General features: G+C 35.5%; 1 protein-coding gene across 8 annotated transcripts in view; it reads left to right on the forward strand.

The window, feature by feature from the left end:
• AKAP6 (A-kinase anchoring protein 6) overlaps positions 1-14,539 on the forward strand; it is a 273,752-nt gene that overhangs the window by 63,031 nt on the left and 196,182 nt on the right. Inside the window, exon 1 of one of the 8 annotated variants that reach the window (XM_085225178.1) lies at positions 2,465-2,784. The exons of the other annotated variants lie outside the window; for them this stretch is intronic. Coding sequence (XP_085081304.1) covers positions 2,704-2,784 — 81 coding nt within the window. The 5' untranslated portion in view covers positions 2,465-2,703. Of the gene's footprint in view, positions 1-2,464; positions 2,785-14,539 lie in introns of those variants that run through there. 8 annotated transcript variants of the gene reach the window in all.

The raw sequence follows: 14,539 nt of genomic DNA on the forward strand, positions 1-14,539 counted from the left end.
TATGCATGATAAGTCACTCATACAAACAGGATATAATAAAAACCTATTCTACTTATGAGAAAGTTTGGTAGTGAATTGGTTAAAAAATTTATTTGTAAAATTTTGATTTGAAGCACTAGGTATTTTCTAGTGAAGATTCATATAAATCTAACACTTTAAATTAGATTAACTTCTGTTCCCAACTGCTTGCCAAACTCATAAAAGATCAGGCAGGTTTACATTCTTAGTTTAGTTTGCAAAACAGACCAAGAAAACCCCAACACAAACACAAAACAAAACAAACCCATTACTTTGTAGCAGGTTTGTAGCATACCTGATTGATAAAGAGAATACAAAGAAAAAACAATGGAATCAAAGCCCAAGTATGCAATTGAAAAAATAGCAGTGATGTTGCAAATTTGAAATGAGTAGCCTTTCTGGAAGAAGTAATCAAACCAGCTAGTAAAATAGTTGCTAGTAATATAAACAGTGTGCTGAGATGTTTTTGTTGGAGTTCCCTGATAATCAGCAGGAAATGGATTTCCTGCTATACGATACATTTGAGTAGTTTCAAAGAGAAAACAAATTATTGGTTATTCTTTCCCAGGCACATTACAAGCTATGCCCTTAAAAAAAGAGGAAGCTCCTGTGGATTCATAGCATCTTCAGGTCTCATGCTGCTGTTGCATGTAAATGAAATAGACTTTCCGAATTTAAATAAAAACTTTACTGCATTTTGTAAAGAAGATGTAAGCTCTTTGTATCCAATGCATCTATATATAATAGCAATTGATGGTAACTTCTACTTTTTCCTATGAGATATATATTATATCTGAACTGGACTAAAATTATTTGTAACTGGAACTGACATGATTTACCACTAGAAGAATGTGATATAATTATGATATTCAATAATCTTAAAATAATTTTGAGCTATGCATTTTTAAAATGTGAATAGGAAGCTTTATATTAACATTTTTCTAAATGACTTGAGCAAAACCAGGCAGATTCTCCAGTGGATTAGTCCAAGATTATCCAAGGATATAGTCTTTCAGAACAGAGTTAGCAGCTGTGGCTAGACCTGGAAATATTTCTTTAGACAAGGTTTCTGTTCTATACTCTGAAGTATTTTATTCCTATAGAATTCAACGTGTTTACATATTCAGGAATTTATCTGAAATGGGAAGTGCATGTATTTTAAGGCAGATGGGTTTTTATTCCTAGGTTTTAAAAAACAAGATTTTTTTTCATTAACTTTCATTATCAGTTTTTGGTAGCTGAAACTATCCTGCATTAGCAATGTAATGCTTTTGTGATGTTTTCAAATATTTGTTTTATGATGATGCGTAAAAAATATCTTACAAACATATTCTTTTTCTGGGGAAAAAAAAAAAAAAAAAAGATGTGTATCTGTGATGATAATGATCCTGTCCTTAAGATCACCAGTTCTGGTGACTGCAGTACTCCCCTAAGCACTGATCACATTGAAGGCATATGAACAATTGCTTTATTCTACAACTCCATGTGTACAATCTTGTCATTTCTTTGTAGACTCTGTCTGATATCTACACTTTATTTTAGATGTTGGTATCTGGGATAATACTCACGTTTTGTTCCTAATTATTTTCATTGTTATCTCACATTCGTATGTAGCTCAGTATGCATAGGGTATTTTAAAATGAAAACGAAATAAGTTCTTTATTTTTTCATTTCTCTCAATAGTCTTCATTCTTAAAAACTTTTTTGCCTAGGATGTTTTTATTCAAAGGAGCAGTATGTAGAAAATACTAAATGATTTGTGAAGGAATTGAACTTTTTTGTTTGTATTTACAATCTCCTTTAAAGGAAACCTCTTTCTTTTATGGTGTTTCTGCTTGTGGTGCTTTTAGAAAAGCTTCTCTTTTTGTGTGTGCAAACAAGCTGGCTCTTTGAGCTGTAATGTGGGACAGTTGGAGGATTGTGCTGTGACGGCATCTGAGAGGTTAGAGCTGCCACTATTGGAAGAATGAGAATGGGTGGGAACAAGAAAGATGATCCACGAACAAAAAAGAGGAAAGAAGGGAGAGAGGAATGAGCATGAGCAACGAATGAGGGTGTGGAGCGATGACTGAGCCTTTTGACATGACTTTGAAATAGTTAGACAGCCAGGGAATTTAGAAGGAATTCAGAGCAAATGGCAGAGGGAGCCAAGGCACTGTACAGAAGAGGGAGCCCTCTTCAAGATAACTAAAGAGAAGCTAAAAGACAGAGACCAGCTGTAGTAAGTTAAGCTCTGGAGTGTTTTTCTTCTCCCATTCATAATATACTAGATAATTGTTACAAATATTAGCATTACAAAAGTAACAGTCTCTATTTTGTAAATGATGAATCACTTTAGCGGGGAAGTCATGACTTCCTATTAATACATTTGTTCCAAGCAGATGATCTACCGGATCCTAAAATAAATTTTAACTTCCTAATATTAACCCAGAAAACAGTTCCATTTAATCTAAGGTGAAAACCAAAGTTAGCTGGGGGGCAGATATTTACTTTTACTCTGAGAATCAGAGGCTTTCTCCTCTGAGATCAGCTGTAGGGGGTTACCAATATTGTACTGGATTCCTTCCTGTCAAAATGCCATAAACATTCTGCTGGAACTTAGGTCACTGCTCAAAATAACCTTGCTAATTGCAAGTCTACAAGTGTTGGCTGAAATTTCAGTTAGCCGCCATACAGCAGATCTGGATGCTGAGAAATCACGACTGTAGCTCTGGACGTGCAGGGGAAGAACTGACAGGCCTAAACTTGATCTGCACAGTCACTCAGGTACAGGCAGCAGATTATTTGCTATGTTTCATGCAAAACAAAAGCTGTTGACTTTGCTTTGAAGATGGATTGAGTGACATATAATCTATGGATTACTTTGCTGTCTTTTAAACAGACACTTAGTTTCTGAATTACTGGTTGAATGTAATTTCTTTAGCTGAGGAAAAGAAATGGCACAATCATTTTCTTTGCAAAGCTGATACCTGAACTCTCCACCCATACAAATGAGGTAAGACAGCACTAAAGTGAAAAACTTTACAAAACGTTGAAAATGTTTAAAGCCATAAACTATCAGTTTGCAATTTTTTATCAGTCAAGGCATTATTTTTTCTCTTGAATCCACTAGTTTTCGGCTTCTAAAAAAGAATTGCATGACTAGTGTGCTTTTGGTTTGAAATAAGAAGTTTATTTCCTGTGTGCTGTAATCTAACTGTGGGTGTAGATTTCTGAATATTGAGAAAAGTTTGTTCGGTTTCTTTCAGTCTTTGTACTAGATAATGTAAAGTCCCTGCAATCACAATCTTTTGTTTAAGCAATTGTCATTCACTTCTGAAGGGAAAAGGATATTTGTCATGTTTAAACAGTTCAGTGTCACGCGTCCCATGTTTCGATGGGAAGATTGTAACTTTTTTGAGTAGGTGAAACTGAATGCTCAGTCTTCTGTATTCCCTGAGACATTACTCAGCTAACTTTTATAGGTCGCAGTATAATTAGAAACAGACACTGTAGGGTTACAATTACGTTACTTCGTGAAAACTTTGACCTATATTGTGATGTGTTCAGTAAAGGCTTAGGAAACCAACGGACTGAAAAAAAAACCAAACAACTTATAATAGGAAATATGGTGATTTTATTGCTTTATCAAAATTTTACAATCTTCATTTGAAACTCATTCACAGGAAAGTTGAATGTGGCATATGAACAGTGGCCAGTGAGGAATACTCTTTTTTATTTATTTATTTTTATTTTTATTTTTTTTAGTACAGTTGCATTGCACTTAGAAGACTGTTTTGAAAATATTCTGAGATGTAATTTTCCAAAGGCACTTTTTTTTTTTTTTTTTCTCAGCTCTTAAAGTTGCATTTGTGCCACGTCTGGAGGAATACACTCAGACTGCTCAAAACATCTGTTCCTTTTGAAAAAAAATATTCTTTTGAAATTGTATCAATAGGAAAAGTTTGAGTATTTTTGATTAGTGGTTTTCTTCAAAGATTTGCACTGGGGTAAGATGATATTTTGACTTCCCTGAAGTAGAAGTTGGCACTGGATGGGGAATTGTTGACTGATACATAGTTTGTGTAAGGTGCCAGAAAACTGAGGAATCAGCCATAGGTTATGGCGACTGTTACATCTGCTATTTGAATCGAAATTTCTCATCACATTTTAAGAAGTTCTTAGTTGTGCTGTTCCGCTGCCCGTACATCAGTTGCCAATTGCTCTTTGCTAGCTAAGTATGTTACAACCTTCAACTCTATAATGGCAATCCATGTCATCACGTTCTCCAAAATTCTGCTTACAGTTATATGTGCTTAGCAATAGAAGTATCATAGCTGCTTCTTACATAAGTATTATTGCCCTGTTTCTTATAATCTTTTGCATGCTGTTTCAGGGGTTTGAATCCTTTCTGCTCCATGCAATAACTAGAAAAGTCTTTGTGTTCTTCTACGGCTCACTCTATATAAGCAGTTTAGTTTGGGTCAAGAGTATGATTTCAAATTAAATCTGATGGTTTTCTCTATTTAGCTCTCTCATGTTTGTTCTGGAGAACAGTCTCACTGTGTGCAAGCTGCTTGCTCCTGCTCACAGTTATTGCAATTACTAAGGGCTTTTCTCCTCCCTTCTTTCCTCAGTCACTTCATCTTCATTCATGTTATATTTCCTGTTTTCTGTATTAATACTTTCTTGTTTCATCTGAGTTGATGATTTCCTTTGTGAGCAGTTTTCACATTTAATGTATAATTGCCTTGAATCAGTTAGACATAGTTGGCATATCATTTCATTTCCTTTGTCGCCAGTACTGATAATTGAAGAAACTTAATTATAAATTTTTTGCTGCTTTTCCTTTGTTTTTACATAATGATGTTTTTCTAAGAGAAAAATCAGAAAGTTGTCATTAACTGATAAAAACTGAGATTTCATTAATAATTTCTATAAACTCAAGCACAATATACATTTAGGAAAGATTTTAAAATTATTTTGATCCTCCTAATCCCATTTGACATTGTAAAAATAATACTAATAAAAAAATTAAACAGCAGTGTTACATTTTAGAAATTCTTCAAATGAGCTTCAAGAGAAGGTATCGATCAGGTTTTGGGAAAGAATTATTACAGTGAGCAATTTTGTCATTCTTGCAATTCATGCTTCAGTCTTGGAGTGAAAGACTGTTCTGTTCATTAAGAACTGTGGCCTCTCTCAGAACTTAGTTAAGAGGGCTAAAGAGTATATAGATTTTAGGATGTCTTGCTCAAAATTAATTAATAGCAGCAGGTAAGAGTAGTCATAATGTTCTACAAACATTATTGTTTGGTTAATATATTTACAGAGTGAAGGATATCGAATTAAAGGGAGTGCTGGACTTTTAACAGAGGGCTTGGAGAGAAAACATATTAGGTTTGACAGACTTGCTGTTATATTATTGTACTGTTTCAAGATTTTCTTAGCTGATCAACTTTCCTATTTTCTGCAACTCATTTTTCTCACAAGCCTCTTGATAAAATGTTGAAAAGCCTCTCTGAAAAGATCTCAATGGTTAAGAGTGTAATCAAAAGATTTTTAAGAAATGCCAACACTTCTTCCTCTTGGTAGTTATTATTGCAGGATCAGCTGAAATCTTACTGTAACTTGTCGAGAAAGAAAATAGCTGTGGTTTTTGCTTTTTCTCTGGTTCAGTGGTATTGCTGTTTTGGTAGAAAACGACCCATGGAAGAAATAAATTTTACATTTGAAGTGTGTTGAAAATATAAAAGCTACAGAATCCCCTGGGAATGTAGGTTTTCATGATGGAAGCGTGTTGTTTTACTTGTTACCAGTTCCCGACCAGATTTCATGCTTTCAGGGATGCTGTAAGTGTTTTGTTTTCATGAGTATTATATACTACTAGTGTCTTTAGCCTGCTGGGCTTTGTACCTCATTATCCATGGGTGTTTTACATAATCCATACAAGATCTGGAATGTTATTTCAGCTACCTGTGGTAGGCTGAGTGAGATAGGTCTTAGTTAGAGTGCTAGCTCAAGTCTGACACCCTGAGGGTAGAACTGTGGAATTTCCAGGATTATACCCACTCTGGCAGCAGTACGGCTACTTTTATCATAGAGGGCTTTGGACAAAGCTAAGTATCTGCAGAACTGTTCTGGTAGTTCTGAGAGGAAAAAGGAAGGAAGAACACTTGTATGGCTCCATGGGGCCTAGCAAGAAGGCAGGAGGGATTTGTTTGCCAAACTCTGAAAGCCTAAAGCCATATTATTATATCTGGGTTTTGCCATTCTTTTTCTTCCGTTTCAGTCATTCTGATTCTAGAAAATGGGAAGTTGACTGATAACTACAGGAAAAGCTCTTGGTAGTTCTAACAGAAATAAAGCCTAAACCTAACCTAGGATTTAGTATGTGATGAATGATATTTATTTCCTTTATCTAGTTGGCTGGATAATAGTCATATCCCATCTTTTAATTAATTGAAATTGAAGGTCATCCAGGGGAATAAAAATAACTAATCACTAAAACTGATAAAATTTGTTCATCTAAAGTTATTACATACTAATTTTTTTGTTTCAATTTTATTTGAAACCAATCTTTAAATATTTCATTTTGTAAATGAGCCAAAAGTGGAGAGAGAGACATTTCCCTCCTTCTCATCAGGAACAATTCCATTTGATTCTTGCCTTTATTTCTTCTATATATGTGCTGCAGGCTGCCGTAATCTTGAGGTCTTTGCTATTTATTTGTGAATCCGATTTGAGACAGAAGATTTGAGATAGTATAAATTCAGGATTCGATGAGGCTAAATTAATGATGATTAGTTTTGGAGGAAATGTAACTATATACAAGCAAGACAAATAAATTTGCATTTGAAGCAAATGCATATAAGTTCATTAACTTCCACACAGACAAGTTCAGCTTTTGAAATTCAAAGAGTTAGTTACGGGCTGACTGGTCAACAGCCTTTCTTTTTCTCATTGCTCCTTCATGGAGGAAGGAGTTACGCTCATCATTGAAAGCTACAGTCTAGACAAAGACAATTTATAACTTATCTTTGTATAGCGAGAAAATAAAATGAAATGACACACAAAGAAATGAAGGGTCGATAAAACTGTTCTTTGTCAGCATAATAGTTTGTCTCAGCCACAACCACAGGTTATGCTGACATGTGTGCTCAAAGATGTGAATGACACTGACTGTGAAGTGGTTTATAAATCAAGGATGTTATCCTAGATAGCAATAGGTAATAAAAATATTTGCCTATATATGTGTTTGTGTGTATGTATAAATGAATAAGTATTTAAATAAATATTGCTCATTCACTTCTCCTTTAAAGGCACTTCAGGCCTAATCTACTTCAGTTAAGCACAAGAGTTTTTTTCTCAAGCAGCATCAACAACTTAACAACCATTAGGCCTGGTGCTTTACACTGGAAAGTTCTCTTGTAAAGCTAAAATTGGTGCTTTTAAGAGAATTATCCTGCTAGAGCACAAGCTGACTTTCAGAATTACTGGATTAGAATAGTCTATGTACCCGTTTAGCACAGACTCTGCAGTCTTGTAACACATTTCTAAATTCCAGTTACAGTGCATTCTAAGTACTTTTAGCAATATTATTTTTATTGCTAGAGTTGTTTTAAAGTGCTTAGTTCTTAAATAGTATTAAAATATTAGCCTCTAGTACTCTGAATCTTATGAACAGCCCAAACAAACATCTATTTTAATGATACTGAATTTTAGGTTTCTTAGGACTGATTTATTTGGAAGTACATGCTTCCTTGTGTCTATTAAATACAGCAGGTTTGTTTTCAATTATGTTAGAAATATTTGTGGTTAGGGTACTGCCGATATGATATAAAATTAGTTTTGGTCATTTGATATTTAGACGGTATTCCACTATTAAGATCTAACCAAAAAAAAAAATCAAGGTCATTATGGATTATTTTATTTGAAAAGAAGATACCATACACATTTCTTTAAATCAGAATCTAAGAAAGATCCACTTATGGGATGGCAGTGACATTTGGAAATCAACTGAATCAGGACAAACTACTAGACAATGTATTTTAATTGTTTTTATATGCAAAGTCTCAAATGTTTCAATACTTCCCTAAAGTTGGTTAAAGTAGGTTTGGAAGGTCTGCATATAAAAATATGTTTATCTACATCAAAACGATTCTGTAACTCCAAGTTTCCAGTGTACTCTCCACTGTATTCCTTTTTAAAAAACACCTGTTCTTTGTCTTGGTCTTCACTGGCAGCCAGGATTCTCACATCCCTGAACCTGTATCTCTAGGTGGAAAATGGGGGAGCAAACTGCACGCCACTGTAAGGAAGGAGGAAGTCTGAGACCTACTCATGAGACTAAATGGACTGTACAAGTCCATGGGGCCAGATAACTGCATCCCAGGACCATATGGCAGCTGGCTGATGTGGTTGCTGAGCCGCTCTCCATCATATTTGAAAAGTCATGGCTGTTCAGTCTGGGGACTGGAAAAGGGAAACGTTAGGGAGGAAAGAGGACTCAGAGACCTAGGGAGGCTGAGCCTCACCTCTGTGCCTGGAAAGATCATGGAGTGGTTTCTCCTAGAAGACAAGTTAAGGCACATGAGGGACAAGTGGGTGATCCAAGACAGCTAGTGTGGCTTCACCAAAGGAAAGTCATGCCTGACCAATCTGATGGCCTTCTATGGTAGAGAAACAGCACTGATGGACAAAGGGAAGGCAACTGATACCTTTATCCTGGACTTCTGCAAGGCCTTAGACATGGTCCCCCATCACATCCTTATCTCTAAATTAGGGAGATATGGATTTAAAGGGCAGACTATTTGGTGGATAAGGAATTGGTTGGAATGTCACAGCCAGTTGTGGTTGATGGCTCTATGTCCTGGTGGAGGCCAGTAACAAGTGATGTCCCCAGGGATTTATCTTGGGTCTGGTTAACTCTTTAACATCTTCTTAAATGACATAGATGATGGATCGAGTGCACTCTCAGCAAGTTTTCTTGATGACACCCACCTGAGTGATGCTTTTGATACAGCACAAATAAGGGACACCATCCAGATAGACCTTAATAAACTCAAAAGGTGGGCCTGTGGAAACCAAATGAGATTCCCCTGTATTTTGCCCTTGTGAGGCACGTGATTCTCACCATCCTTTATTAAATTCTGTTATAGCTACCACGCCTTAGTCAGAGAATAAATGAGGTTAGCATCCTTTGACTTTAGCAAGTCAAAATGTTTTGATTAACATTTTTCCCTTGTGCTTTGCATATCTGAACAGAAGGATGGATTTTTTTTTGTCCTGTGTGAACTTGCACATCCTTTTATTTATTTTGATGTGTCATACATCTCAGTTGTTTATTGGTGCCTAAAGTATTTCGTGCTGTTTATGTATAGTTACACTTTGCTATTTGGTACTTAATTCTTCTGTCTTTCACCAAGAAATGTTCCTCTTTTGTCTAAAATAAGAATTTCTCTTAGGAGTTTAACTCCAGTAAATGTCCCAATTAAGTTTAGTATCTCCTAGCTCTAAACTGAAAATATTTTAAGAGAATGGCATCTGATTGTATTATATGAACAATAGAAGGAGATTCTTATCAGTAAATAGAGCTCAAATAACAAATATCTTACGGCCCTGCAGAAGGCCTGGAGAATTCTAGAAATTGTCTTGTTCCATTTTAAAAATGGCAAAAATAACCCAGAAATGGCTTGCTCAGATTTATTTATGTGTCACTCTTTCAGTAGTTTTCATTTTACAGTTGCAAACTTCTCCTGTTATTCTCCATTTGCGTTACACCCCAGGCCTTATTGCCATAAATGTTTTGGACATCAGCTATCTGAAGTGTGCTGGGTGGACTGAATAATCCATTTTGTTTAAGAATCTGGACTGTGGTGAATGCTGTGACCAGAAAGTCTTTTAAAACCAAAGCTTACTAGATGAAATAAACATTTAAAAGCAGTTTATCTTCTCTGAAGCCACCCTTTTTAACAGTAAAGGTAGAGGCTAGCCTAGGCTTTTATGGCACTACAGCTGGTCCTGGAAGTTGGCTGGAATATCTTTCAGCAGCAACTGTGCTTCCTCTGGACAATAGAATCCTTTTCCTTCTTTACAGTATGTTTTATCCTTTGGCTCCAGCAGTGGCTCACATGGCAGCACAAATGCAAGCTGCTGGTATCCTAAGACTGGAGCTTTGCAATTAGCTTTTCAGGTGTCATTACATAAGCAGCCTGAAGTGCTTAGTGAATTACATCATTTTTTCCTTTCTTCTGGCCTTTTTCCTTGCAAACTGATAGTTGACCAGTATACTTGCACGTTGAATATCCAAATAAAATATATTATACATGCTACTAATAAGTTATTACAGAGCAGCTCCATATCTTTCACATTCCCAGACAAACCATTACTACAACAGCTCTGTCAAAGAATCAGTGATTCTGTAGTACAGGGATATAAGAATGTTAGTCACTGAATCCTGAGATGAGACTGCAGCAAGGACATGCCTACTGGCCTGATCATTGGACTGGACAGTTATTTTGAAATTTTTTTTGAGTATCATGTACTTGAGTATCATGCAGCTAGACTCTTGTAAGACCTGATAATTCATGTTGAAATCTGTTTAAAAACAGTGTACTTTAAGGGAAAAAAGAAATCAAGATATTCTACAGGGAAAACACACCAGTCAAATTAATAATTTTGCCTACAAGTTTCTGAGAATTTTAGAAAAAGGTAAAATGCAGACTACTTGCTGGAATTTTGAAGTCTCACAATAAAGATATTAAGTTGGAATAACAGACAAGCAAGAAAGAGAATGATGTTCAGAAAAGACTGGCAAACCAAGAAAGTTAAGCTCAGTAGTACGAAAGCTGTGAGTGGAGAAATGTACTTTGAGAACCAATGTGTTCCTAAGTTGCTGTTGTAAGCAAAAGCTAGGGTCAGTGACCTTGGAACCTCCTGTTAGCTGTTCCGCTGCTGTGCTTTGCAGCATTAAATTGCTTTCATTTTCTCTAGACCTTAGATTCCACAATGACACAAGCTACAGTGCTTCAGAAATTCAACTCTTTATTGACTTAGAACTTGTAGTAAGTCTAGAGCTTTCCAAGGCAGTTGATTTTGCTTGGTCAAACTGGGTTTTTTATGCATAGCTATTTTCTTTGATTAAAGAATACACTTAAAAACATCTGCAAACCAGTCATAGTAGTGTTTACTGTTAAAGTTTGACTAATAATCCAAATTAGAAGAAAATAAATTTATCCTTATTATAACACTGCTTGGAGATAGAGGCAAGTAGAGATGAAAATCTACTCTTTGTGAAGTCAAAGCACATTTTAAAGGCAGAATATTGTACTGAAAGCTATTAAGTCTTTATTTGTTTAGCAATAAAAATTCCTTTGTGTTCTTTATGTAAGCATATAAGGGCATGCAGAGTGAGTTTAATTCATAGATTGCAAGTATGTTTCAAAAATGATTGACAGATTCACTTTTTTTTTCTAAAAGATAGCAATTGATCACAACTTTGTCTTCTAAGCAATTAAAATACAATTAAAAAAAAAGACCAACTGGATAGATGTTTTCCTAAATCATAGTTTTTGTTTTGCATCTATAGTAGTTGTAAGACTAATGGAAACCTGTTTTTCATATTGAGGTTTTACTGTGAGATCAAAGAAGAGGAATCTAATGTACAGCTTCTCTGTTACTGATATTAACTCTGAAGTAACATATTGCAACCTTTCATCTTTCAGTAGTTTGACATACATTGTAGCAGAATTTCTTGAGCAAATAAAAGCATATATATTTTTACAGTTAGCATCAAAGCTTAGGTTTCATAGGCTCTGGAGGGTATGTTTATGCAATTTTTCTTTGTCTACTGCAATGTTTGCAGTTCAGGCTATTTTAGTTGATGCGAAGGGTTATGAGCTGGCTGATGGATTCGGCAGCTGCAAATTACAGGATCAGCTGCCTGAGAGACTGAGTGAAGTGGGCAGTTGGTAGCCAAGTGGATACAGCCCCTCTGGCCTAAGGAATTCTACAGTCCATGTACAAAGTATTCCATGAAGGATGACAGAACTTTTACCTTAACACAAGAAGGAAGTAATTTAAAAATAAAAGTGTGCAGTGAATGGTTTGAGATAAATGATTGCAAAAAAGATGGTTTGGAAATGATATTCTGTAAAATTCAGGCTCTAACAGCTCTTGATGTTAAACTATATGTTATAAAATGGATAGGAATTTCTATACTTTCATTTGTAGTTTATATATTATTGCAGATGACCTAAGAGAAATGCCAGCAGATAAACACTTTTCTTTTTACTTAAAAGTATATGAGTTATTTTATCTTCTTACTACTTCTGGTAATAACACCTTGCACTCATTGCAGCATTTAGGTACTATCTGGTGATATTGCTGTTTCTTTGGTTATAAATACAAACTGTAGTAAGGATACATAACAATGTTCTACTTTTTTTTTTTTTTTTTTTTTTTTTTTGGCTCTATCTAATACTAAGTCATGTACAAGGAGTTAGAAAGAATGAAGACAAAGAGGCCACATTTTAACAGGCTCTTTTAACAGCCGTAGAAAGATCAGGGATTTATAACAAAAATGCTATCACTTGTGTACTGTGAGGGGTTATGGTAGAATGAGACCACCACCATGTTCAGATGCAGAATTGTGCAGCTGACTGGGTGTAAGCTATGTAAAAAGCTGAAGAATATTTTGCCATTTCAAAAAATGGTGGCAGGGTATCATCACTGCAAAAGTGTACTAACAACATCTGAAAAGATGTCTTGAGGCAGCAAATTAATAATATGGTCTAATAGTTCTATAGTAGTTGCTTAAGACAAAGAACTTTCAGTAAGTCCAGATTTGTTTACTGTCGTCTTCTTACTTCCCGTTTCCTCTTCTCAATTGTCATGGCTTTAAAGCACTGTCTCACCTCCGCGGTTTTTGTAAGTTGCAGTTTTATTTTTTTTATTATTATTTTTTTTATTTTATTTATTTATTTTTTTACCATGAGTACCCCCACTGTTCAAAAGTGCCACAGTTGAAGAAAAGACTTGAATAAACTCTGGAAATAGCCTGACTCCAGCAGTTTCAGCAGGAAAGACATTGACTTTGAATTCTCTTGAAAGTGAATAACTTATTTCTGCCCTTAACATCAGATCTCTGGTGCTGTTTCCGTGATGCACTTGAACTGCATTAATTATTAAAAAAATATTGAATTTGTAGCTGTGGTAGAGGTAATGATTTCATTTTGCTGAATTATCTATAAATCTAAATATTACATACAGTAGTAAGAAAATGTTGTATTAGATGATATCATCTGGATTTGAGATTGTATTGTTTCCTCTCAAGAAGTTATTTTGTACTAGGCAAGCATAAAGCAAAGATAAGTAAATAGGTTGCAGCCTTATTGACACTCTACTGCTAAGGACTAAGTAGCTGTAATGTGTATGACAAAAGCCATCATTTTTCCTTGCTGAAGTGCTGGCATTAGTCTTAGGCAGCTATTTCTCTTCTGTTGCTGAGCCTTTGCCTTCCATCATCATATGACAGTTACAAAGCAAGGAAAGCAGATACCAACAGGGATCTAATTTCTTTTTCCAAATTTAATATAAGATGTAGTCTCTCTAAACTCAGTTCTTATCCATTTTATCCAGGAACCAAACCTCTGATGAAATGAAATGCAGCTCATGTGAAAACAGCCACAAAATCAAGTGAAAATGAAAAGGCGCAAGTGCTGTGTGATGCAGGGAGATATTATGGCTCTCATGGTTCTTGTCCAGAAATACCCAGTAGACTGGTGTATGGCCATGAACCATGTGTGCAGCATCAGGCACATCAGATGCTGAAGATGAAACCACTAGCTGCCACACAGGGTTTGTGTGTGTTCAGTAAGCCTGTTGCATTGATGCTACCTGCCTGTAAGCTTCCAGTAAATCAAACTGCTCTTGCTGCTCTTCAGACTTGGATGGTGTGTGCAAGTGGACCACACAGCAAATACGAAAAAAGGTCAATGCAACCTGGACATATTGTGCATGCATTGTAGACTTCTGTCCAGGACTTCTGGACATTGAATATTTGGATCTATTAATAGCAGAGTTCCTTTAAATCTGTGCCTGGCCCAACTGTAAACTAAATCAAACTTCCTTACCTTTTCAATCAGATTTTCATCTAATAAGAGGTGGAAAAAACAAACAAACAAAAAAAAAAACCAACAAAAATGAATGCAGCAAAAGCAAGAGAAAAAAAAAAACCACGAAAATACAGCTGTAGAAAGCACCTAATGTCAACATATTTATCAGTAAAGTTAGAAGTCATTTATAAGTTATTTATGTTTATGTGACCTTTACTTGTATGTTGCATAGGTTGGCCTGAAGGTCTCTTCATGTTGCTGGACCTGTCATGAATGGTTAATTGTCTTGTTGGTGCATGAAGCATTTGGCTGCTGTAATGCCCTTAACTCTAAAGTGCTTCAGAATTTTAATTGTTGAGGAAAATGTGCAATTTATAACAAGCCTTGTAAAAATTATTTGAATACGTCCATGAATATGGACTACT

The sequence above is a fragment of the Meleagris gallopavo genome, chromosome 5 (assembly GCF_905368555.1).
Source record: "Meleagris gallopavo chromosome 5, MGAL_WU_HG_1.1, whole genome shotgun sequence".
NCBI classification, from domain to species: domain Eukaryota; kingdom Metazoa; phylum Chordata; class Aves; order Galliformes; family Phasianidae; genus Meleagris; species Meleagris gallopavo.